General features: G+C 42.0%; 1 protein-coding gene across 2 annotated transcripts in view; it reads left to right on the top strand.

Annotated features, from left to right (window-relative positions):
• Positions 1–26759, top strand: part of DDHD1 (DDHD domain containing 1) — a 117977-nt gene that overhangs the window by 22996 nt on the left and 68222 nt on the right. Inside the window, exons 3-5 of one of the 2 annotated variants that reach the window (XM_048853328.2) lie at positions 11145–11246; positions 17785–17913; positions 21449–21596. In XM_048853328.2, the coding sequence (XP_048709285.2) occupies positions 11145–11246; positions 17785–17913; positions 21449–21596 (379 nt within the window). The remainder of the gene's footprint in view (positions 1–11144; positions 11247–17784; positions 17914–21448; positions 21597–26759) is intronic. The other variant, XM_048853329.2, reaches the window with a different exon arrangement.

Raw genomic sequence — 26759 nt, forward strand, 5'->3', positions numbered from 1 at the left:
TATATTTAAAAACTAACCTATATTATAAAAAAAGCACATTGTTAATATATCAGAGATCAGTAATCCAGATTATATTATTGGAGCTGGCCCCAGCCATATGTAGACGGTGGCTGCAAGCTGAAGAATTTCATGGCAGAAATCTCCCTCCCTCCCTATAGACAGGAAGTTTAGTTCCTTTTAACTGCTTTCATTTTTGGGGCAACTTTTTCTCCCTAATTTGGCTTGAAAACCCTGGGACAGTCTGTGGTATCCTTTAGCCTAGTGATCGAGGCACATCCTCTCTACCATTTCATCGTCTCTTCCGTTGCCATTACCCAGCTGATCCTCTGTAGAAAATAAACCAGTAGCTTATCAGATGTTTCTCACTCCGTTTTTCTGCAATCCCACAGTGCAGCACTTGCAGTAGAATCACACTGCTTAAATGTATGCCAAGTGATGCTGCTTCCTCTCTTTAGACAGGAATAATCCCAGTAGATGCAAACCCCAAAAAAGTAAGTGCCAAGGAGAGAAAATGTATTCGTATTTACTGCGCTGCAGAAAGTCATCGCGGTGGGCTCCATATGCACCTGTTGTGAAGGGCATAATACTTTAAGAGCCATAGCCCAAGTGCTACTCTCATATCAGTGTCTTTCTTAGTTCTGTGTTTTCCCTTCAGGGGAATGTCCCACTCTGTAGGAGGAGGAAGCCTGAGTCAAGTTATCCCTTTCCTTAGTTCTGATCCTGGATTCCAATCCCTCATCAAGGAAAATAATCATGAATTATTCAGGACCTTTAAGAGATATCAGTGGTAGGTCTTGGGCAAGTAAGAATTGCTTTGCTAGATTAGGGTGTATTCCATTAGTCAGGTGTCCTGTCTCTTGCAGTGGTGAGTACTGGATGCTTTAGAGGGAGGTGCAGGAAACCCCCTAATGGAATAACCAGCTCATGGTGGGATTTCCTTCTTTCTTAAGCCTCATAAATTAGAATCCAAGAAATGTCAGACTGGAAGGGACCTCAGTAGGTCATCTAGTCCAGCCCCTTGTATCGAGGCAGGACTAAGTATTGTGTAGACTGTCCCTGCTAGGTATTTGTCTAACCTGCTCTTAAAAACCTCCAATGACAGATATTCCATAATCTTGCTAGGTATTTGTTCCAGTGCTTAACTACCCTTGCAGTTAGGAAGCTTTTCCTAATGTCTAACCTAAATCTTGCTTGCTGCAATTTAAGCTTGTTAGTTCTTGTCCTGTCCTTAGTGGATAAGGAGAACAATTTATCACCCTCCTCTTGATAACAATCTTTTACGTACTTGAAGACCATTCTCATGTACCCCTTCGATCTTCTCTTCTCCAGATTAAACAAGCTCATTTTTTTTTCAACCTTTCTTCGTAGGTCAGTTTAGCATAGGTCTTATTCTTTTGAGATGTGAAATTTGTTTAGTCTGTGTGATGCAGCTGGATGTTTTGTTAGCCATGTATATGTTTGATCCTTTTTAGTATCCTACTAAGATCTTGGCTTCAGTGGTGGCATGTAGCAGTGAGTCCCACAGATTAATTATGTATTGTGTAAAAACAGTAGAAATACAGGATCACTTTTTGTCCTTTAAGAAGGTCCAGAAAAGTAACGAGACCTTCAGGTTTGCAATATCCAGATTGATCTGTACCTGCATCCAAGAAGCCTTCATGTTATCTGAAGTTCCTTGTTATGGCTCGTCCTATCAGAAGTTTTAGGCGGGTCCTATGCTGCGTCAGAGCTCCACTTGCCGCATCTGGGTGCAGAGGCAAAGGGTTGGCATTCTCCTTTTCCCTGTGACTATTGGGTGCTGATTTGGTCCTGAACATGTTAGTGACCATGAGGCTACTGTAATTTTACATTGACTGGGGTTGTCTAGAACAGTGGTTTTCAAACTGCGAGTCACGACCCGGTAGTGGGTTGTGGACTGTCAGGCACTGGGTCAGGCAGCTCTGGTCAGCACCAACGACTGGGCTATTAAAAGTCCTGTCGGCAGTGCTGCCCAGCTAAGGCAGGTTACTCCCTACTTGTTCTGACACAGCGCTGCGCCCTGGAAGCGGGCAGCAGCAGGTCCGGCTCATAGGCGAGGGGGCCACAGAGCTCCACGCGCTGCCCCCACCCCGAGCCCTGGCCAGTGGGAGCTGTGGGGGGGAGGGCAGTGCCTGCAGGTGAGAGCCATGCTGAGTGGTTTGCGAGCCTACGCCTAGGAGCCTGACCTGCTGCTGTCCGTTTCCAGGGCACAGCGCAGTCTGCCGTGCCAGGACAGGAAACCTGCCTTAGCACCCCGGCAGTGCCGCTGACTGGGAGCCGTCCGAGGCAAGCCCATGCCCCAGCCCCGCTCCCCAATCCCCTACCCCAGCCCTGAGGCTCCCCCCCTCCCAGCCCCAAACCCAGAGCCTCCTCCTGCAGCCCAAACCCCGCATTCCTGGCCCCACCCCATAGCCCTCACCCCCGTACTCCAATCCTCTACCCCAGCCCTGAGCCCCTCCCACACCCCAAACCCTCATCCCCAGCTCCATTGGGTCGTGGACATCAACAGTTTTCTTCAACTGGGTCTCCAGAAAAAAGTTTGAAAACCACTGATCTAGAGTCCCACTATGCTTCAGCCACACCCTCTCCACGATCATGTCCTTGGCACGTTGTTTTTATCTAGATAGGATTGCCAGGTAAGGGGGGTGTAGAGCTGGCTTTGTGCCTTCTCAGGACCCCACAGAGCGGAGCAAAGGGGCTGTTGCATGGGCCAGAATCTGGTCCCTTGTTTTTCTGTGTGGAGAGAGACAACACCGACCTGTGGGATCGGTTGTCGCTACGCATGGCTCATGGGGCGCCTCATGGTCCCGGACACCATCCGATGGTCCAGGGACATCTACATCGAACACATCACCGGCCACCGACAGTACCAGGAGGTGTGAGCCAGTACGACATCGTGCATCAACTATGGGAAAGGGACTGAGAGACTTTTTCCATTGGACCATATGAACTGGAACCATAAACTCGCTGAACATTAAATCGCACCAAAGGAGGGTAGATCCATCTTCATCATCGTATCCACTCATTATACTCCACACCTGAACATAGCCATTATATGGACAACATACCCCCATATCTCAATGTCTGTACTTTGACCCGTGTCATAAATATAAAGGGAAGGGTAAACCCCTTTAAAATCCCTCCTGGCCAGAGGAAAAATCCTCTCACCTGTAAAGGGTTAAGAAGCTAAAGGTAACCTCGCTGGCACCTGACCAAAATGACCAATGAGGAGACAAGATACTTTCAAAAGCTGGGAGGAGGGAGAGAAACAAAGGGTCTGTGTGTCTGTCTATATTCTGTCTTTGCCGGGGATAGACCAGGAATGGAGTCTTAGAACTTTTAGTAAGTAATCTAGCTAGGTATGTGTTAGATTATGATTCCGTTAAATGGCTGAGAAAGGAATTGTGCTGAATAGAATGACTATTTCTGTCTGTGTGTCTTTTTTGTAACTTAAGGTTTTGCCTAGAGGGATTCTCTGTGTTTTGAATCTAATCACCCTGTAAGATATCTACCATCCTGATTTTACAGAGGTGATTCCTTTACCTCTGTTTACTTCTATTTCTATTAAAAGTCTTCTTGTAAGAAAACTGAATGCTTTTTCCTTGTTCTCAGATCCAAGGGTTTGGGTCTGTGGTCACCTATGCAAATTGGTGAGGATTTTTACCAAACCTTCCCCAGGAAGTGGGGTGCAAGGGTTGGGATGATTTTGGGGGTAAAGACGTGTCCAAACTACGTTTCCCCAGTAAACCCAGTTAAAGTTTGGTGGTGGCAGTGGAAATCCAGGGGCAAAGGATAAAATTAATTTGTACCTTGGGGAAGTTTTAACCTAAGCTGGTAAAAGTAAGCTTAGGAGGTTTTCATGCAGGTCCCCACATCTGTACCCTAGAGTGCAGAGTGGGGGAGGAAACTTGACAACCCGTTAAACTTTTACCCCCAATCAGGGAGATTGCAGATTATGCATTTCTTACGCCACCCATTCCTAAACCGAATTTCGCACCCCTTGATAATCTGTACCTTATTCCCTGATAACCAGAAACTTTTATGCTTAAACTCTGTACCGTTTTCTTTTTACTTCAACATTATCTTAATAAAATTATTAAATCTGAAATAAAGAAACTACAAAAGAGTCATTTGTGCTCAGCCTCACTAGACAGGACACTCAAGACGTTTTTTGCATCTGACTCCTTTGAGTGGAGAGGTCAAAGTGGTTATCTTCTAAGATGAATCAGGGAAGGAGGCTAAGATGCAGTTCTCCATCTTCTTTTCTTCCTCCTTTAGTTTGCTTTTCTTACTTTCTCCATTAGTAACATCATGGCCTTTTCCTGTCACCTTTGTCTCTTCACCCTAGAATCTGTTCTGGTGCAGGCCAAGTTTCAGACAGATTTTTTCTCATCTACTAGTTTGTGTGTTCTGACTTGAATAAAACCAGTAGACACCTGTCCCAGAGGTTTTTTTCTGTAGGAAAGGGTGCAGAGACACAGGTGTTGTAAAGCAGAGAGAGTAACAATAATTTCAGCTATAGACAGGGCCACACTTGAAGAAGAGGAGGATAGGATGTTGGGCTGCATTTGTCTGATTGCTTCAATGTGGAGAACTTTTCCACAGGCAGTGTTTAGGGTAATGCAAGTCACAAAAATAAATCAGCAGTTTCAGGGGGAAAAAAAATTCTGCCTGTACTTAAATAATTGTATATCAAATTATCAAATTTTAACACACAATTATAATAAATGCATTATTTCATAGTTGCTTTATTTGGAGTAGAGATTGACATTTGGCCATGTGGCCTTCCTTAAACGTGACTGTCACACCCCTGATGACTGCTGAAAACCTCAAACACTGTGCGTTAGTTCTGTTATGGTAAACACCGACCAGAAATATGGCAATTGCTTGCTTGATGTTTGTCTCTTTAAATACCAATGTTAGGTGTCATATTAAGGCCCCAAAATTAACTTTTTAAATACTTTTTTTGTATAGTTCATCCAACTCTGTAAAGTTTTTTTCCATATCAGATTTGTTCATTCTTGTTCTAAAAATTGATTGTCTCTGACACAGCATTCATGAACCCAGCAATTATAAATTAGTCTGAACATAGGATGGAAGGTGAAATCACTATTGATTAAGGATGTAGTTCTCAGTTTCAAGCTTCCAAGCATTTGTGATCCATCACTTTTTTTAGTTTTTTTTAAAATAAAACCTTCAGTGTCTCTTTAATCATGGCTAGAATTTGTGTTTATATCTCAGATTATTTTTCTAGAAATATTGGCTTTCTTAAAGGTCCCACACTGGCTTTTCTTGTACTGTATGTACCCAGTAGCTTTATTTATAGACTTACCGAAATTCTTGAAGAAGGCTGAAATGAAAAAATTTAAAATAGTATCAGAATTTCACATTTGCTATTTTATGTAGCAGTACTTCAACTGAAAAAATGCTTTTGAAGTGAGTACAAAACACTTTACAAGATCTTAAATCATCAACTTAAATTGCAGGGTGGACTTAAAATACACTTTTACACAAAGAATTCAGAAATCACTTTTTCCTTTACATACTAGCCAGAGCTAGAGTTAAAGTTTAGGTTTTTTTATCCAGTAGTTTACCTAAAACAAGTGCAGAGAGCTATATTCTTTAGTGGTCTATGTGGAATGTCTGCAGCTGTTGTAGGAGAAACAGAAACCTGAACTCAGGTCCTGGCAGGTTTTAAAAGTAAATCTATTGTCTTAAAGCTAAATGTGTTGCTAAGATAAGATCTTAAACAGAAAAAACATGTTTTTGGGTTTTTTTAAGAGCAGTGGTGTCTGACCTGAGGGCTGAATATATTTCAAGTCAAGGGGTCACAGTCAGTATTTGGCACAGATTCTTTGTTCTGTTCTTTGGCTTCAGGTGGCACAAAGGTAGATAAAACCATTCACAATTCCCTTTGTAGGGATTCCCCTGGCATGGGGGAATCCCTACGAGGCATAGAGTTGGTAGCCTGCAATTAGAATCATAGAATATCAGGGTTGGAAGGGACCTCAGGAGGTCATCTAGTCCAACCCCCTGCTCAAAGCAGGACCAATCCCCAATTAAATCATCCCAGCCAGGACTTTGTCAAGCCTGACCTTAAAAACTTCTAAGGAAGGAGATTCTACCACCTCCCTAGGTAATGCATTCCAGTGTTTCACCACCCTCCTAGTGAAGAAGTTTTTCCTAATATCCAATGTAAACCTCCCCCACTGCAACTTGAGACCATTACTCCTTGTCCTGTCCTCTTCTACCACTGAGAATAGTCTAGAACCATCCTCTCTGGAACCACCTCTCAGGTAGTTGAAAGCAGCTATCAAATCCCCTCTCATTCTTCTCTTCTGCAGACTAAACAATCCCAGTTCCCTCAGCCTCTCCTCATAAGTCATGTGTTCCAGACCCCTAATCATTTTTGTTGCCCTTCGCTGGACTCTCTCCAATTTATCCACATCCTTCTTGTAGTGCGGGGCCCAAACCGGACACAGTACTCCAGATGAGGCCTCACCAATGTCAAATAGAGGGGAACGATCACGTCCCTCGATCTGCTCGCTATGCCCCTACTTATACATCCCAAAATGCCATTGGCCTTCTTGGCAACAAGGGCAGACTGCTGACTCATATCCAGCTTCTCGTCCACTGTCACCCCTAGGTCCTTTTCCTGGTGTACAGGGCATATCAAGGGTTGACATGGGGCGTATTGGTTGGAGGGGAGGAATGGGAAGAGTGGCTGTACAATGGCGTGCTCCAGCTGGGTTCAGCTGGCAGATGGTCCCTTAGAAACAATAGCCAGTTGGCACAAGTTAAAGCTACTTTCTTTTTCCTCCCCTGCATTTGAGGAGCTGACCTGTGGGGGTGTGGCAAACAGGGAAGGGATTGCAGCTGCCTCGTGTGTTCCTGGCTCAGACTAGAGCTACTCTTGGGGCAGCAGGTAAAGTGAAGGGAGGCAGTTGATAGGGTGGCCCTCCTAGCTTGCTCCCTGTAGAGATAGAGGTAATTCAAACATATTTCAAAATGCAGGGCATGGTTCAGAGAACACATTTTCAGTTTCTAATTAAATAAAAAAATTCTTCACCCTCCTGGGCCACAAGGTTGAACACCACTGTTCTAAAGCATTTCACTTAACCGTTTAATATTAACTGCATTTGTGACACTGTCTGTGATCTTTGGATGGATGGTTTTTCATGTGTATTCACATTTAATTAGAAGGGAGTAAGGCTGGAAGTTGAACTTGAAAATAAGCAGAGTGTACAAATTTAGTACCTTTCTATTGGATCAAAGCTGCAGAAAATCACTCTAAGCAAGCCGGAGGCTCACGGGAGCAGCTCCAAGGCAGAGGGCAGGAGCAGCACACGGCAGGGGGGGAGGGACAGCTGAACTGCCAGCAATTGATAGCCTGCTGGGCGGCTGCCGCACGGGGAGCGGACGGGGGGCTGCTGGTCCACCCTGGTTCCAAGCCCCGACCAGCTCCACCAGCTGCTCTCCCTGCAAGCAGTGGACAAAGCAGGCGGCTGCCAAACAATGTTATAAGGGAGCACTGTGCAACTTTAAATGAGCATGTTCCCTAATTGATCAGCAACAAAACAACGTTAACCGGGACAACTTTAAGTGAGGAGTTCCTGTACTGTCGTGCAATCTCTTTATTGTGAAAGTACAACTTACAATGTAGATTTTTTTTGTTGTGTTTTTTGTTACATAACTGCACTCAAAAACAAAACAAGGTAAACTTGAGAGCCTACAAGTCCACTCAGTCCGACTTCTTCAACCAATCGTGAAGACAAACAAGTTTCTTTACGTTTACAGGACATAATGCTGCCTGCTTAATTATTTACAATGTCCCGTGAAAGTGAGAACAGACGTTCACATGGCACTTTTGTAGCCAGCATTGCAAGATATTTATGTGCCAGATATGCTAAACATTTATATGCCCCTTCTTGCTTTGGTCACCTTTCCAGAGGACATGCTTCTGTGCTGATGACTCTCGTTTAAAAAAAATGCATTAATTAAATTTGTGACACAATTCTCCCCCAAAGAATTTAATGTCCCCTGCTCTGTTTTGCCTGCATTCTGCCATATATTTCATGTTATAGAAGGCTCGGATAATGACCCAGCACATGTTATTTCTTTTAAGAACACTTTCACTGCAGATTTGACAAAATGCAAAGAAGGGTATCAATGTGAGATTTCTAAAGATAGTTACAGCACTCAATCCAAAGTTTAAGAATCTGAAGTGCCTTCCAAAATCTGAGAGGGACTTGGTGTGGAGCATGCTTTCAGAAGTCTTAAAAGAGCAATGGTCCAATGCAGAAACTACAGAACCCGAACCACCAAAAAAAAAAATCAGCCTTCTCCTGGTGGCATCTGACTCAGATGATGAAAATGAGCATGCATCAGTCCGCACTGCTTTGGATCGTTATTGAGCAGAACCCTTAATCAGCACAGACATGTCCTCTGGAATGGTGGTTGAAGCATGAAGGAACATGTGACTCTTTAGGGCATTTGGCACGTAAATATCTTGTGATGCCAGCTACAACAGTGCCATGAGAACACCTATTCTAACTTTCAAGTGACACTGTAAACAAGAAAGAAAAGGAGTACTTGTGGCACCTTAGAGACTAACCAATTTATTTGAGCATAAGCTTTCGTGAGCTACAGCTCACTTCATCGGATGCAGTTGATAGATTTCCACTCCATACTGCTAAATGCAGTGCCTTGCATAATGACAGGTTTCAGAGTAACAGCCGTGTTAGTCTGTATTCGCAAAAAGAAAAGGAATACTTGTGGCACCTTACAGACTAACCAATTTATTTGAGCTTAAGCTTTCGTGAGCTACAGCTCAAATAAATTGGTTAGTCTCTAAGGTGCCACAAGTACTCCTTTTCTTTTTGCGAATACAGACTAACATGGCTGTTACTCTGAAACCTGTAAACAAGAAGCAGACAGCATTATCTCCTGCAAATGTAAACAAACTTGGCTGAACAAGAAGTAAGACTGAGTGGAGTTGCAGGCTCTAAAGTTTTACATTGTTTTATTTTTGAATGCAGGTTTTTTTTACATAATTCTACATTTGTAAATTCAACTTTCATGATAGAGATTGCACTACAGTACTTGCAATGGGAGAATTGAAAAATACCATTTCTTTTGTTTTTTATAGTGCAAATATTTGTAATAAAAAATGTAAACTGAGCACTGTATCTACACTTTGTTGTAACTGAAATCAATTATATTTGAAAATGTAGAGAACATCCAAAAATATTTAAATAATGGTATTCTGTTGTTGTTTAACAGTGTGATTAATCACGATTAACTTTTTTAATTGTACAGTTAATCACGATTAACTTTTTTAATTGCTTGACATCCCTAATTTTTTTTTTTTAAAGGAGGATTTTTTGTTTAATTGCCAGCTTGGCAAATTCAACCTGGGAAAGAAAAACCCAGGTATTTCCTGCCTAGTGTATAATCACCAGGCAGCGACAAACTGCAGACTAAATTCTCTCCTCAGTTACACAAGTGCAGCCCTTATGAGTTTGATTCTCTGCTCTCATACATCAGCTTTATACCTCTGTAACTCTCTTCACATAGTGGACCTCCTCCCAGTTTATACTGATCTACGTGAAAGTAGGAATCCAGCCCATTGTTTTCAGTAGGGTTGTGGAAGTTTTACCTGTCCCTGCAATTGGAACTTAGTGATTTTGTTGATACAGGAACCAGAATAGAGAATCCATTTCATTCTCTCAGAATTTAATCACATATTCTTCGCCATATTGGCTTTCTGGAGCTAAAAGAATTTTGTAATAAAAGGGAAAGCTTCCTTAAGGCTTGTCCCCACTAACTGGGGTGTCAATTCTAGTGCACACCAGCATCTAGCACATTTACTGGCCCATGTGGAGCCCTCTGGCACTCACCAAAAGTTCCTTAGTGCAAATTAATATAGTCCTGTTTCAAGCAGTACTATGTTAACATGCAATAGGGAACTTTTAGTGTGTGCAAGCAGGGTCCAGACGGACTAGTTAGTGTGCAACACGCTAGTGTGCACTAGAATTTACGCCTGAGCTAGTGTGGACTGAGATACCATGTAGGCAGGCCCTTAGTCACTAAAGAAAGAAGATACGACTGAATGAATACACACAGAACAGTTTTACTTAGTAAGATGCCGCCATTTTTACACAGTCACTTTTTTGGGGAGAGCCTCACTTTCAGACTAGCTACTGGAAGCCCCAAATAAATACAATAGCAGTTAATCAAAACTGACTTTTAAGGTACCTATTGTTTTCCTGTTTCACAGGTGTGTGAGAGCAGTTTCTTCCAGATCACCTAACTTCCTGCCTGGTGGATACTGCAACTCTCATTCCTCTCACGATGTCCCTTCCATAACTGAACTGCACTGGTGCCTCCCTATGAGGGTAAGGTAAGTCCATCAAATGTTGAAGAGTAGTCCCAGGGCTTTCTTTTCAATAGTCTTGCTTTATATCCTGGAAGGAATGAAACGAGACTATTGAAAACCTTACAAAAATGACGGACTTGCCTTACCACCATGGGAAAACTCCAGTGCTGTTCAGGAATGGAAGGGATATCTCAAGCAGAGTGTATGCTGTGCTGTCTGACTGTGTGAGAGGCAGCTGTTTACAGACCTACGAAACAGGGAAACAGTAGGATATTTTAGCCTAACTTCCTTCTGATGACCGTGTCCTCATACTATTGAGAGAGGCATCCAGTAGCTGACCTTAAAGTTACTAACATTTTTATTGTTTACAGATTACCTTTAAGATTCCTGCATACTACCCATTGCACGAATATACTACATTTTGTTTTTGTACGTGCCAATGCAAAGGCACTGAGTGAGGTTGATAATCACGTTGTGGAATGGTTTGTCTTTTACTGATGGTGTTAAATGTGCCATAGCCAGGATGATATAAATGTTTGTTTTATGAGAACTGAAGAAATAACACTTGGCTAACATGAATTGACACTTTTGCAACAAAATCCATTTAAAAAAAGAAATTATGTGCTTGCAGTATTTTTGAGTAATATTTGCCAAACCTGACCATTCATTTCAGTGATAATACTAATGAAAAGAAAAATGATGCCCCTTTTTAAAATTTTACTTTGAAGCTCAGTGTTTTTACTTTTAGTTGTCTACCACCTCCCTCCCTTCTCCCTCCCTTCTCTGTTCAAATGGAGAGGATATAAGGAGAGTACAGATGCTGCATGTCTTAAACGAAAGCGTTCCCAAGGTACAGTAATTGTAGATTTCTTTCTTGTTGTTTCCTCCTGGCTTAGGAAGCTTTAAATTGTAGCTTGTATATTTCAGTGAAATGTGTTAGTTCTCTGTGCTTCCATTTCTTGCGCCATATTTATGTCATCTTCCCTCAGAAGGGGAGGAAAAAGCACTTTGAATCTTAGAGGAAAAGTAGAAGCATTGTGACTCTTAGAGAAAAGTAGAAACTAACAATATAATTGTGCTAGCACTTAGTTATGGTGTTTGTGACAATCATGAAAAATGTAAGCATTTTTTTTTTTTGCAGCGCTGTTAGTATGTTCTGAGCTTTTCAGTCAATGAGACAGGGTCCCTACACCAAAGAGCTTACAATCACAAGTAGATGTGACCTAGAGATAAATTATATCAGAAGAAATAGGAGCTAAAGGAAAGAAAGGTTGACACTAGATAGAATTATGAGGGGTTTTTTTGTGTCATCACTTTTTTGTGTAACATGCATCGTATTTTCTCATTTTTAAAAATTGTTTTTGACATTTTAAAATGTAGATTTGTGTGTGTGTTTTTTCACTTAGTTGCACTGTATGTGTGTTTTCCTTTTCTTAAATTAATATTTTGCAATGGGAGTCAGTGCTGATCTGAAGTGAGGCTTCAGGGAATTGAAAGAGAAAGGGGAGGTTGTTGCACCTGGGATCAGGACATTATTTGTCAGAAAAAGAAACTTGTAATTTAAGTAATTGAATTCACATGATGTAAATCAGTGCACTTCATAAACAGGATCGATCCTTAAGAACCATTAGTGATTAGGGGTAGGTTTTCAAAAGTCCCATTCAGCATTGGCTTAATTCTGCTCCTTTTGAAGGCAATGGTAAAATCCTGTTGACTTCACGGGGAGCAGAGTTAACCCTACACTGAGTGAATTTTTGAAAATCCAACCCTAGACCTACAGTTTAAATTTAGATGGTAGCTGTGAAGTTATTGTGAATTGTCCCTGTATTCTCCTAGATCTGGGTGACCCTGGATATAGATGTGTTTAAGTATGTCTGACCCAAAAGACTGTATCATTTGGCACACAAAAATATTGCCCTTCTGACTTCTTTAATTGCATTTTCCTTAATTGAGCCCAAAATGCAAATCTCTGAATACAAGCTGTTAATATTTAGCTCTCGTGTACCACTTTTCGTTAGTGGGACTCAAAGCTCTTTACAAATATAAACAAGGATTCCCATGTTAAAAATTGGGAAACTGAGGAACATAAATGTTGGCCTTTCTGACTTCAAAAAGTCTTTTTGGGATTACTTGCAGTATGTAAGGTAAAGCACATGAGTAAATCTTTGTGGGATTGGGTCTGTAATCATTTAATAATTGTACTGTTCTGCATTTTTACTTGCATACAAGAAATATAACTCTAATAGTAACACTTGGTTTACCCAAACATGTGCAATTGTGATCTTCAATGCATTTGAATTAAAAGTGGATGTTAAGGTGGTATGTTGTGACACTGACAAATTGATATGCCGAGGAATAAATTGAGCTATAATGTAAATAATGAGAACAATGTAGAACAGCCCTATTTACTTAAGAACAATAGTCTTTTTTTAGGTTGAATAGCAACACTTCTGTTTCTTTAAAAATAAAACTGCATTTTAGATCAGCAGAGATTTTAGCCTCAACTTTATGTATCAGGACTTCAGAATTGTCGAGACAAATGGCCAAATTTTACTCCTGGTTATGCTGTGGCATTCCTGCTGATGTCAGTAGGAAATCATGCATGTATTGAAGAGGAGAATTTGGTTCTAGATTTCATAACGCATCTGCATCTCCTTCACCTTGTTGCACGTGGTTGATAATGAAGCCTGTGTTACTATTATCCACAAAAGTTCCAACATGAAACATTTTTAAAAATAAATATATAATGTGTGAACATGCAGACATAAAGATTAAAAGTAAATTTGTTAAAGGGTCCCCCTCCTTTGGATACTAGATCTGACCAAAGAGGGTTTCCTTTTTGCACAATTGTTACATTAATTGCTACAGCACTTCAGGGATTGTAGTTATCTGGATTGATTTTTGTAGATTTTTACAGCAGAAATAAAAAGCAATACATTTTACACTTTGGTCCTGGTTAGCAAGTGCAAAATGAGCAGATGCTTTTCAAATATTTATTTTAAAAGGTATTTAACTTTTGAACTCAACAGATATAAGGAAATATACTGTGTTCTCACATGATGGACTCATACAGTTCTAGTGAATGTCAGTGGTAGTTCTGCATGCTGCTCATGATGAAAATAGGCCCCAATCTTTAACATTAGTTTCTTATATCCAGTGCTAAATATGCAGAGAAATATTGTTGCACTTTTTGCTTGCTTTTTACAAAACTTGTAAGTGTGGCTCTTAGCTGCTCTTTGACAGCTGGGAAGCAAACAAAGTACCATTCAGTTTATACTTTTTTGGAGAATAATGTAGCAGCAAATGTTGGGGTCCCCATTCTCCATAACCCAAGTAGGTTAGTAGAACCTTGTGGAGTTTCTGTGGAATCCTGCCATTAGGAGGGCAGGGTTTGGTCCCAGGAAGAGGTCAAGGATTCTGCTAGCCCAAGCCAACATTTGTCCAAAAGCAAGGAACTTCCCCAACGGGTGCCTTACCACTGCACTGCTGCCTAACCCAGATCCCAGCTTGCTACAGTGCCTGAACATAATGGCATTTGCGGGGACCACGTTTCCAAGTTGATCCCCAGCTTCCCCAGGGACTCACTGCAGTGTGATGTTCCACAACATGAACCTGGAAGCAGCATCAGTTCTTGCAGACTTGGTATGCAATAAATATACACTTCTGTGATCGTGGATTTTGGGGAGGGAAGAATTCCACAGAGATACCTAGGAAAGTTGTCTGCCTCTGTTTCTAGTCTTCCTAGCCTCGTTCCAACTCAGAGTCACATCCCAAGCACAGGGAATTCTGTGATGTCATGAAGGAGAAGTATGGCATAGAGCCCTCCTTTCCCTTCTCATCTCCAAGCAGAGATCCTTGGACACGGTCTCATCTCTGCTCTTAGAAATAAAGTGAGCATGGAGTCCTAAGATTACAATGGCTAACTTTAAATGGAAGTGTCATTCAATGATCCACTGAATGATTATATAAAGTGGCCTTTTATATGTGCCAAAGGTCACCCTAAATCCACATACCTTCTCCTTATTTTTTCTGCCACTTAAAAATCTTTCTGCTTCTGTTTGTCTAGTGTCAGATTAAGACTTATTTTTCTGTGCTTTGGAGCTGCCAATTCAGAGCAACTATGTAGTTTCACTTATTTGTCCGTGAAGCAGTTTTGTATCATGGGTATGTTTTCATCCTCTCTTAATTCATTGCTGCCCTTTGTGCTGACTTAATTTATCATCAGATGGCATTAGCTCCACATACCCTGACAATGAGACCAAAAGTCATGCAGCAGGAACAGGCATGAATGCTCATTTCTGTGTAGCTGTTTTGTAATGTAATTGACTTAAACGTGAAGTGTAACTGTTCAAGGCATAATAGTTCAACCTTTCCCTGAATGAATTCATGAGAGCAGAAAGAAATCCTCTTCAGTGGCCTCAAATAGGAAACAGAGGACACCTCTTCACCTGTCATAAAAAACCTGCTTTACTTGAGTTCAGGCCACGCTCTTTGTTGTGGGCTGGTAACATTGCTAAATCGTACTTGTTTGGCTTAGGGCCGTTGCTCTTGCCTCTCCAGAAAATGTAGCTTCCTTGCATAGGCCCGTAAGACCTAGGCCTTGTCTAGGCTGGAATTAACTCTGATTTCACCCTTCCATGTACCTACTCAGTAGTCTAAATCCCTGGTGTAGCCAAGGAAATCGATCACTTGCATGTTGTAACTTCACAACCAGTTCTCCATTTTCTGATGTAACCCCTAATCCAGGTTGAAACCTCCTTCTACTTCGTATCCCCTGTTTTCTGAACTTCTGTACCCTTGTGGGAGAAGGGTCAATTTAAACTTTTGCAAGAAAACTCTCTTTTATAGACCCCATTATCTCTATCACCCTCTGTCCATATGGGTGAAAGTGCCTAAGACCTTCCCTGACAGTAGTGGAGCCAGACACCATACCATACCCTTGTGCCCCACCTTGTTCAATTCATATCCCATTCATATCATCCTCTCCTTTAAAGCGAGGAAATAATTTGGAGTCTGTGCCATCCACTGCGTATGTGGGGTCTGGTTCCACCTACTGGATCGGTGTTTTATTGGCATAGTCTCTCCATTTCAAGCTCCTGTTGACATTCCTTGTCCTTCTCTCCCTCTTGTGCTGATGCTGGTTCTCCCAGACTGTGCGTGCGCGCGCTCTCTCTCTCTCTCTCTCTCTTTTCCTGCCAGCAAGCAGCTGGGTTTCCAGACACACTGTGTCCCCATCCAGCTTCTCTTGCTCTAATTGGAGATCTGTCCAGTATCTCTGCTGCAGTGGTGCATTCGCTCTGGATGGAACGTGCCTGCTGTCTCTGTCAGCCTCTTCCCTGATCCCCTCTAGTGTCTCCAAGATTTTCCCCACCTGCTGGACTCTCTGACGGCGGGCTGGATGTTCCCTGTGATCCCAGACCAGTGGTGGGCAACCTGTGGGTCGCATGCAGCCCATCAGGGTAATCTGATTGCAGGCCACAAGATATTTGGCTGACACTGACCATCCGCAGGCATAGTCGTTCCCCCCCCCCCCCCCCCCCAGCTCCCAGTGGCTGCGGTTCACTGTTCCCGGCCAATGGGAGCTGCAGGAAGCAGCAGGCCACAGGGATGTGCTGGCTGCTGCTTCCTGCTCCTATTAGCCAGGAACGGCGAACTGCAGCCACTGGGAGCTGCGGGGGGCTGTGTCTGCAGACGGTCAACATCAGCAAAATGTCTCACGGCACGCAGATAGATTACTCTGGGCCGCATGCGGACCGCAGGTTGCTCACCACTGTCCTAGACAATCATTCTTTTTTCTGATCCTCCAGAGTATAGGAAGTTGACTAGTTATGCCTTTGTCCTTTCTTCAGAAATGAGTTGCCTTTCTCTGCATGTCTCAATTAGATGACTTTTTTTCAGCTGTTCATAACTCATTTTACCATCTCTCTTTTCGCGGTTCCTGTCTTGAAAAGACTGAGACTTTTCTCTGTGTTTTTTCCCTTATATAGTACTTGCTTTCGCTGCTGTTGGCACTTCACTGGCAATTCCCCACTGTCATAACTGCTACTATATATGTCCCTATTTCAGGGTTAACTGCATCTTTGATCCCCATCACCACCATCTCAACCCCTCAGTCTTCATCAAGGTTTTGGGCTTCCTGGCCGTTGCCTCCTTCATGTCTCTTCCCCTCCAGACTCAGGGTGCAGTCCCTCTGCATCTCACTGTGATTTCGCCAGCAGATCTGACCCAGGTCCAGCAGCTATGGTTAACCTTTCTCCAAGGGCAGCAATGGTGTACGCTAATTACCAACCAGCTTTCACAAAGCAAAAATAAATTTATTCTAGGTTAAAAGCATTACAGAGAAAGCATATAGGAATGTTTATTGCTTTCTGTACGCTTAGAAAACATACCAGGATCCACCTAAGTCTTTCCACCCTTTCAGCAAGGGTTGGGGGTCTCCCTAAGACCCAAAATCCTGTCTGCAAAAAGGAGATCCCGTGTCTGTTCAAGCTCAGCTTTTTATATCTGAAGTCCCTTCTTTGTTTGAGTCTCTGGAAAAAACAGTTTGACCCAGGATATGCAAACCACCCAGGGGTTGGTGGTACTCTGGAGCTGTTTATAATCTCAGGGACTGAATTAATCACCCCTCCACACCCACTATTTTTTAGTTCTTGGGGGAACAGTGGTAACCCTCCCCCACACACAGTAGAGAAGCTTACAATCACTGGTCCACAAAATACATAAAACATTCATAAATTTAGTACTATATAGTCTGCAAAGTGACTGCATGCGTTAACATTCATTGCTAGTAATGTAGCCCAGAAAGAATGTTCATTATTACCATTATTTGTTTGTATTACCCCACAGTGCCTAGGAGCTGTACAAACAGAACAAAAAGATGGCATGAGTGTAACATTATGGGCACATGTGTACACCTACCACTGCATCAACTTACTTAAGCGTTATTTTGGGAGATGTATCCACCACAGCCCCCCTGGTGTATCAGTGGTACGGCTTTCAGCAAACACTTTCACCTTGTGGATGTGGATCTTAATTTTCCTTTTTGCTCTTGGGCAGTTTGGCATAATTTGTGTGTGTGAGAGAGAGAGCGAGCATTCATGTTTTCCTTTCAGCTAAAGGTATTCTCCATTAGGGAGTCTCTCCTCCCTACTCCCCCCCCCCCAAAAAAAAGGGGGTGTGTGTGGGAAGATTCCCAAAAGGAACTACCCAATTGATATGGACCGGTAGATCCAAAATATAAAGGTAAGAAGAAATATTTACCTTTATAAATTAATTTAAATTGAAATCTAGAGTACAGTCATACCTTTGTGCATCTCTCTCTTACCTGGCTTTTTAAAGCCATATTTTTTTAACACTTTTAAATAAAGGTTTGTTCCTTTTTGCTACAGCTGTTCATAGTTTCAAGTTGAGTCGCAACCACGTGGACTGGCACAGTGTAGATGAAGTGTATCTTTACAGTGATGCAACAACATCTAAAATTGCAAGAACTGTTACGCAAAAGTTGGGATTTTCCAAAGGTAATACTTCTCAGCATTTGTAAATAATTTTGTAAAGATTATTGCTTTAATAGTTCGTTACTTAATGCTGTGAGAAGAAAATTCCAGGTTCCATCCATAATTTCAAGTTTGAAATTTTTGTTTGATGCATAGTTAATTTTTGTCATTGCACTCTTGTGGGAAAATAACTCAAAGGCATTGTTAGGTTGTCATGCACATTTGTAATTAAGAATAAAACAGGTTTACTGCATCTTATTACCGAATAGCTCTGATACAGTTTCATATCACTTTAAAAAGTACATTAAGGTTACAAAGTCAAGCATTCCGAAGCTAAGAAGTGCCAGAATTAATGTTTTCTGTGCAACCTTAATTGGATCCCCCCCAATATGAAGCCATTACAGTGGTCTTTAATTACATGATCACATACTTTTTTTTTTTTCCACTGGAGCCCTGCCTCATTCACTGCACAGAATGTACCTGCTCTGGTGATGAGTAAGGGTTATGTAGCAAAGGAGGCTTTTGCCCATAGTACCGTGGGTCATTTTGTTGCAGAAGTTGAAAGATGTGTAGTGAATGAGGCAGGGGATTGCACAAAGAGAGAGGTTGTCTGTTGAATGGTGCCCTGGATAGTTGGATTCTATCCCTGCCACTTGCACAGAGTTCTTTTATGGTGCTGGGCAAGTCACTAAACTAAAATGTGCACAGGTGGCCACCATGTGTCCTCATTTTCTGGGTATTTGGGGTCTGATTTACAAAAGTGGCGAGCGTCCCTAACTACAACTCGGGACAGTGGGAGCTCTGCTCTGAACACATAAAGTGCGATAAGATGCTAAGAACGCTGAAAAATCAGACCCAAAGCATCTCCGATTGGGCAACCAAAATTAGTTGACAATTTTGGCCTTAATCTCTGTGCCTCAGTCCCCAAGTGTAGCATTGGGATAATAATATCCCCACCCCTCACCGTGGTTGTGAAGATAGTTCATTAATGTTTGTAAAGAACTAAGATGTTATGTTGAGAACACCATAGAAAAACTCCTGGGGAAATTAAATAATTCTGTACTAAGTGCAGGCTTTGGATGGTGTGCAATAAATAATGCATAGGGCCTCACATTGAACGATGAGGATAAACATAGCTGCCATTCGTTGAACAGTCTGTCTGACCTTCTAATACAGGTTTTTTACTGTAATTTCATAAGTTTTTTTTAACTGATCTTAAAAAAAATAAAATAAAATTATCATATGGAACTATATTGACTCCCAACATGGCCATCAGCAGGGATAATCAGATTCACAGCACAATCCTCTGCCACTTGAACTGATGGAGTAACTGGTAGCGGTACAAAGCTTCTTTCTTCTATATGGACCTGCCCCAAGAGGGGGATGGACACATGTTTGGCCAGTTGGTTTCACAGCTATTTGCTAGACAACCAAGGAACGTTGAGACTGAGGGATAACAGGTTCAGTTCCAGGTTCTGCAAGGCCCAGAGAGTGTGCTCTTCCAACCTTATCTCCCTGGCCTCTTCCTGCATCCTGTGAAGGGAAGACAGGAGCAGCTCCTGCCCTGTTTCCATACCACACAACATTGTAGAACAAAAGAAAACTACGTACAGGAATATAGTAAAATACCCTGCTAAAAAACACACACACACACACACACCCTGACAAATGAAATTAGAAGGGGAGGTTATAGTCTCAAAATATTTTCCTCCCAAAATATTTTTAAAAGGGAGGTGATATAAAGTGAGCTGGATTTTTATACGGGTCTGTGTTCTATACCATAGAGTCCAGCACGTCACTTGTCAGCTTAAAATGTGATGATCCTTAAAGATTTTGAGGACGGTATGGTAGATAATCATCAATATTAGCCTGTAGCAGCAGTTGTCAAATATAGCCAGTACTAGCACCACTAAGAATTTTAAAGCTCAGCTGTGCCAATTTAAAGTCAGTCCTCCTCTTTGCAGGCAACCCATATATAACATGCAAGGTCAGCATAATTTGGTCGTGTTAGCTAAAACCAATCAGCAATTTTGCTGTTGCAAACAAGCAATGGAGCATCTCTGCTGAAATCCCTTCAAAGAAAAATTTACAATAAATGAGGCTTTTGAGATTCCAAGGGCATGTGTTGCTGTTATGAGATTGTCACAGAATAAAGACACCATGGGTACAAATGGTGTAACAGAGGCAGGGGGAGGAAACTTGCTTATCACATCAGATGTGATTTTGTGTAGAAGTCCTAGCAAAAAGGGAGACCAGTATGTATTCTTAAAATAACTCACTGTATTGGAACTAATCCTTTTTATACAAACAGACTCATTCCACTTTAATGCCTCTGCTTATTAATGTCTGATACCCAAAACAAGACATAGGTCTTCCAAAAGCTGTGGGTGAGATAGCCCTGATGTATCCAGCTGGCAATATAATTCAGGCATTTTTTCAGACCATAGACTGAGCTTGCAGAGTTCCTGGATAGAGCTGTGTGGAGGAGACACTTGTTTCACAAATTTCAGAGGAATAGCCGTGTTAGTCTGTATTCGCAAAAAGAAAAGGAGTACTTGTGGCACCTTAGAGACTAACCAATTTATTTGAGCATGAGCTTTCGTGAGCTACAGATGAAGTGAGCTGTAGCTCACGAAAGCTCATGCTCAAATAAATTGGTTAGTCTCTAAGGTGCCACAAGTACTCCTTTTCTTGTTTCACAAAGGATTTCAAGATTTTGAAATGTGTTTTCATTTCTGTGCAGACCCCTAAAATTTTGAAATTCTCTCTGAAAAAAAGTTTTTGGGGAAAAAATTGTTTCAGATTGATCAAAATGTTTTAATCTCATTTTATTTTGATTTATTTTTTATTTTTTATTATATAATAAAATTAAAAAATTTCAAAACAAAAATTGAAAAGTTTCATTCCAAAAATGTTGAAACAAGACATATCAGCACTCTCAGAGAATTTTTTCCATGTTTTCCTCTGAAACAAAATGTGAGCAAAATGAGCAAAATCATGTCAAATGTTTCAATTTTGAATGAAAATGGTCCTATTGAGCTTTTCAGGTCCAGCTCTATTCATAGATGAGAGCGAGAGTTGTGTATCAGTCATGCTGATGATGTTTTCTCACCCGTTGTTTAGAAATAATCTTGCCAGGAGTCTTTACATATACACTGACCACTGAAGGAGTATTGTGGAACTGTGAGAAAAAGTAATGATTAATGACTTAAGCATATAGAAAGTTATCTGTATAACAAAATGGATAGTGCATTATTCAGCTGCGTTAAAGTTATTTTCCAAAACAGCTAAGAAATTAGCAAAATCCTCCCTGGAAATTACATAAATTACGTAAATCCATAGGTGGCTGATAAGGGTCAAAGAAATTGTTTATCCAGATCTCTTAGGCTGCTTTGAAAATCTCAGCATTGTGTATGCTGATCTTTGTAAATGTATTTTATGTGCAAAATATAATTTGTAATGTTCTGGTTTGAAGCAGGCTCCTGTTCTGTCTGTGTATGGAATTGTCTTACTTCATGGAATATAATTGTGATCCAGGATAATGTGTTTTTTTCTACAGCTTCAAGTAGTGGGACAAGGCTTCATAGAGGCTATGTAGAAGAAGCTACATTAGAAGACAAGCCATCGCAAACTACTCACATTGTGTTTGTTGTGCATGGTATTGGGCAGAAAATGGACCAAGGAAGAATCATCAAAAACACAGCTATGTGAGTGCTTTATTATATGTGCAATAGCGACTCTGAAGTCAAAAGGAGGCTGTAATAGACATATCAGGACTCTGCTGACATTATTCAAGTAGCTTATAAATGATCGCCTTCAGTGTAAAACATATTTTTCTCTGGGGCCATTTATTTTGATAGTGTGGATGCGCAAATGTTCATTGTTCTTTTCACTTTAAAGTTTAAACTTTTGTGCCTAGTTAGAGCAGTGCCTAGGAGAAGCACAAGATTTTAAGTCTATGTCTGCACTGCAGCTTACGTCAGCAAAACGTATGTCGCTCAGGGGTGTGAATAGTTCTCCGCCCTGAGCGACATACGTTATGCTGACACAAGTGTTCATGTGCAGAGCTCTATGCCAGCAGGAGCACTTCTCTCACCAACATAGCTTATGCCACTTGTGGAGGTAGTTTTTTTTTTTTTCATGCTGACGGGAGAGCTCTTGCCTGTCGGCATAGAGCGTCTTCACCAGACGCACTGCACTGCTGCAGAACTGCACCTACAGTCATGGCCTTTAGTTTGTTTTAGTCCCTGGCCAGTATCCTTCGCCATAAGGGGGCAGGTCAAAGGATTTCTAGAACTGGTGGTCAGTGGCTCACTTGGTCAGGTTTGGAGAGGTGTTCCCTTGCTTCAAATCAGAGAGAATATCATCTTGTCCTTGACTGGCAGAATAGTAGGTAAGTTTAAAAGGATCTTAGAAGAAGTATGAGGAGTCAGTCTTGCTATTGTCACTCCGACAGTAGAGTGCCAAGATTATTTATGTATGTGGAGGTTGACTTATTCTGCACGGAAATCTGCTGGAAAGAGAAACACATATCCAAAGCTTACTAATGACCACTAAACCTTTCCTTAAACATCTTTTGATGAGACTGATAAGTGAATGTTATGAATTTGTGAAGACATTAAAATATATATACATACACTCATTGACAGCCATGCTTGCTATGGTGTATGGTAGCCAAGCTCATGACTCTTCACTGGTTTATGAAGGCTGATCCTAAAATCATCTACAGTAAGAGGGTTATCAGCTCTTAAAAAAGTGTACTTGATTATCGGAGTATGTTGTGCCTCATCCATTCTAAGAATGAAAGTCCAGTTTTTAATTTGTCTTGTGTGGCAGCTCAATATAATACTGATGTGTCCTAGTGAGATCTGAGTAGATAAGTCTTTTTAGGAGGTGCGTGTAAGATTTGCTTGCTTATTAAATGTTTTTCATTTAGTTTAAAGAGCTAGTTTGGTAATAAAAATGTAATAATAGAAGCCTTCAAATTTGTTTTCCTAGCCAGTCTAATAGTCGAGCTAGCGGTGCCCAGACGTAATTTTTTAATCAAGTTTGAGCTGACGGGGCCTGAGAGTGCACAGGAAGTCACTTGTTCTCCAGAGGCCAGGTTACCACCGTGCTAGAGGGCTGTTGGGAGTAGGGAAGAGCCATGCTTGGGACTTGGAGAACTCATGCCAAGGAAATGTTTGTTTGTTTTGGGTTTTTTTGCTAGACAACGGAAGAAATTGTTGTGGAGTCTTCGTGTTGAGGTGCTAAACTATATTTATCTATTTGTCAGGTACATTGATGGTAAAGATTTAATAATTTCATTTAATAGAATCATAAATCCTAGACAGATAAGGCTGGAAGGGACCTCAAGAGGAGTCCAGCCCCCTGTACTGTGGCAGGATTAAATATACTCAAAGATCATCCCTGTCAGGTGTTTGTTTAACCAGTTCTTAAAAACTTCTGATGATGGTTCCTGTTATGGACATGATTCTGCATACAATTTAGCACATGTGAGTAACTTGAATCATATGAGTAGTTCCACTAATGTTTTCACTAAAGTCAGTGGAACTACTAACAAGAATATTACATGTGAAAGTAATTGCAGCATTGGGTTATATGTTTTTACCTGACTTCATAAATGAAAGCTACTCTGTAAACCTTCATTTATACATTCTTCAATAAAATCTAAGTCCAGTGCTGATACATCAATAACTCGATTGCTGTAGTTAGTAAGTGGACCAGTATGTTATCTAAGTGTTCATCTAACTTAAATTGTGGCACCTTAGAGACTAACCAATTTATCTGAGCATGAGCTTTCGTGAGCTAAAGATAAATTGGTTAGTCTCTAAGGTGCCACAAGTACTCCTTTTCTTTTTGCGAATACAGACTAACACGGCTGTTACTCTGAAACCTAACTTAAATTGTCATTCAACTCTGTGGTTTTTTCTTAGGATAGATTAGATTTCTTGCTGTACTAGTCACATAAACCAAGTAACCTTTTTATTTCAACTACCGTATAAGATAAAAGTTGTCTTACAGCAGCAATGTGCTGGTCTGAGACTGTCTACATTACAGCAGCGCTTCTGCACCAATGCAGCTACGTTGCTATAGCACTTCTGGTGAAGGTGCTCTAAGCTGATGGGAGAGAGCTCTACTGTCTACTTAACTCCTGCCTCCGTGAGAGGCGGTAGCTATATCAGCGAGAGAAGTTCTCCTGCCAATATAGTGCTTTCCACACTGGCGCTTAGGTTGGTATAATTTACATCACTCAGGGATGTGGATTATTCACACCCCTCAGCGGCATAAATTATAGCAAAGTAATTTGTAGTGTAGACATAGCCTGATTCTCTTCTAGTGCTTTTCTGCTCCTACATGTTAAAAGTTCAAGAGCAAGTAATGTAAAACAAAGGGGCAGAGACTAGTAGCCCTTGATAAAATGACAGGGCTGATCTCCAAAACAACACGTATGAAACCTTAGATTCTTCTTCAGGGGGTGTTCCACTTTAGGTGAATCTGCACCCCTGCGCTTATAATTGGAGATTTTTAGTAGCCGTGCCTGATTGGGTCGCACATGTGCTGTCCCCGTCTTGAACTATCTCAGGCAGTTACGTAGCGCTGTGCAACCAACCCTCCCTCAGTTCCTTCTCTACCACCCTGGGCTTGAGATGGAGCATTTGGCAGTGCCTCTGAACTTTATCTTTAGTCTAGCTTAACTTTAGAACACTAGTTAGTTAATAGTTTAATACCCTACCTCTTCCCCATTTATGCTTTCTTTAAAATAAAATTCTTAGGAATTTAAGTTTCAGGTATTTCAGATACCCCTTAGTATAGTATAGTTACCCTCACAGGAAAAATCCTATTCTAAGGGGCAAGCCCGGCTCCCCAAGTATTAAACGTTGCCTCACTTGCCGAGCTTCAATCCTAGTGTCTGATGGGCGCTCACAGTGTGTCCACTGCCTTGGCAAGACCCACATACTACAAAACTGCTCCCACTGCTACAATCTCAAGGCTCGTGTCAGGAGAGCAAAGGACCTACAGCTAAAACTCCTCATGATGGAAAAGTCTCTGTGTCCAGGATCACAGACCCCTCCTGGGCCCCAGTCTCCAATGGCGGCATCTGACAGAGGTTCCCCACTACCCTCTCAGAGGAAGGAGCACTCCTCCAAAAAGGCAACAAAGAAACTTGCTCCAACTTTCCCTCCTTGGGAATCTGCCAAAAAGAAATGTTTCCTGACCTGTCAGACCCCATTGGTACCAACTGCACCAAGACTATCCACTCTGAGGTAGCGGGACCATCCATTACCACAGATACCATGTGAACCAAAGACCCTAAGTGGGCTGGCTTGGAAAAAGGCACTACAGAGAAACCTACCATCCTTGCCTCCGTACCGCTGGTGCTGCTTAAACATGGGGTACTGAGCAGCTCAGCTACAGTCTATGGCACCGCCTTCTGCCTCCACAGCGCATAGTGCACGACCCTTGGCACAGACAACCACAGTAAAGGGATCGGTACCACTGACCACACCCTCATCGGTACTGATGCTCTGGAGTTTCTCTGCCATAAAGATCTTCTGGTCTCCTCAGCACCAGAATCTCCACTCGTCGGTACTGACCTTACTCCAGCACGCTCAGTACCATGCCAACTTACCACACCACCCAGATCAGCTCCTCCTTTATCCAGCTACGTGAATGATGATGATGAAGAGGATATCTACTCCTCCCATCACTCCTTGCCTGTTCATCCAGCTGCCAGACCAGGTCCACCAGAGTACCTGAAACTCCAGGATGATACAGACACCCATGTATACCCCCACCTCTGCCATTTCCACCACAGTGGCCTTACTGGGACCCATCGGTAGCATACTGCCCACACTATCCTAAGCCTCCCAGTCCACTCAGGGAGAGGTCAAGGCATTCCCCATCACCTTCTGTACCCATACCTTCAGAACCTCTGGAAGAGGCAGTCGTGGAATTGGAGGAGACTTTGGATCAGGAAGTCACATCAGCTGCAAATTTTTCATCCTGTATCTTGCCCCCACCCACAGTGGGGAATGACTTTAAACAGTTTCAAGAACTGTTTAAGAGGATTGCAGATACCGCGCCCTTTCCAGCCCTCAATGTCCCAACAACCTTCCTCTAAACAACAGTTTTCAGGGTTTGGTTGAGGACCAGAGACACATCCCACTTTTTTCTGTTGCTGGGCCGATCCGACACCATCCATCCATTTGGAGACCGTCTGACTCCATTTCATCCAACATGGTGAAATATCACATCAGACAAATGAGTATTAGAAATCATTGAGACTGGATAGTCCATCCAATTTACTTCCCTCCTCGACCTTCTTCAGAGACCCTTCTCATGAACATCTACGGCAACAGGAGGTAAACCATTCCACATGCCTAAGAGCAGCAGAACCAGTGCCAACACAACCCAGAAGGAAGGGTTTCTACTCCCATTACTTTCTAACCCAGAAAAAAACTGGAGGATTGAGGCTCATTCTTGACGTAAGAAGACTCAACAAATTTGTGAAGACCCAGCAATTCAGGATGGTCACACTAGCAATGATAATTCCAGGACCAGAATGAGGGGACTGATTCTTGGTCCTTGACCTCCAGAATGCATATTTCCACATAATGATACATCCCTCACACAGGGAGGTTTCTCGGGTTTGTTCTGAGAACAGATCATTTCCAATACAAAGTACTCCCCTTCGGATTATCCTGTGCTCCATGAGTATTCTCAAAAGTCTTTGCGGTGGTGGCAGCCCACCTCTGCAGATGAGGGGTAATAATATTCCCCTGTCTGAACGATTACCTACTCAAAGCATTGACTCAAGAAGAGGCACTAAAAGCTACCCAAAAGACAGTAGCTCTCTTCACACAGCT

The sequence above is a fragment of the Caretta caretta genome, chromosome 6, assembly GCF_965140235.1.
Source record: "Caretta caretta isolate rCarCar2 chromosome 6, rCarCar1.hap1, whole genome shotgun sequence".
In the NCBI taxonomy this organism is placed as follows: Eukaryota; Metazoa; Chordata; order Testudines; family Cheloniidae; genus Caretta; species Caretta caretta.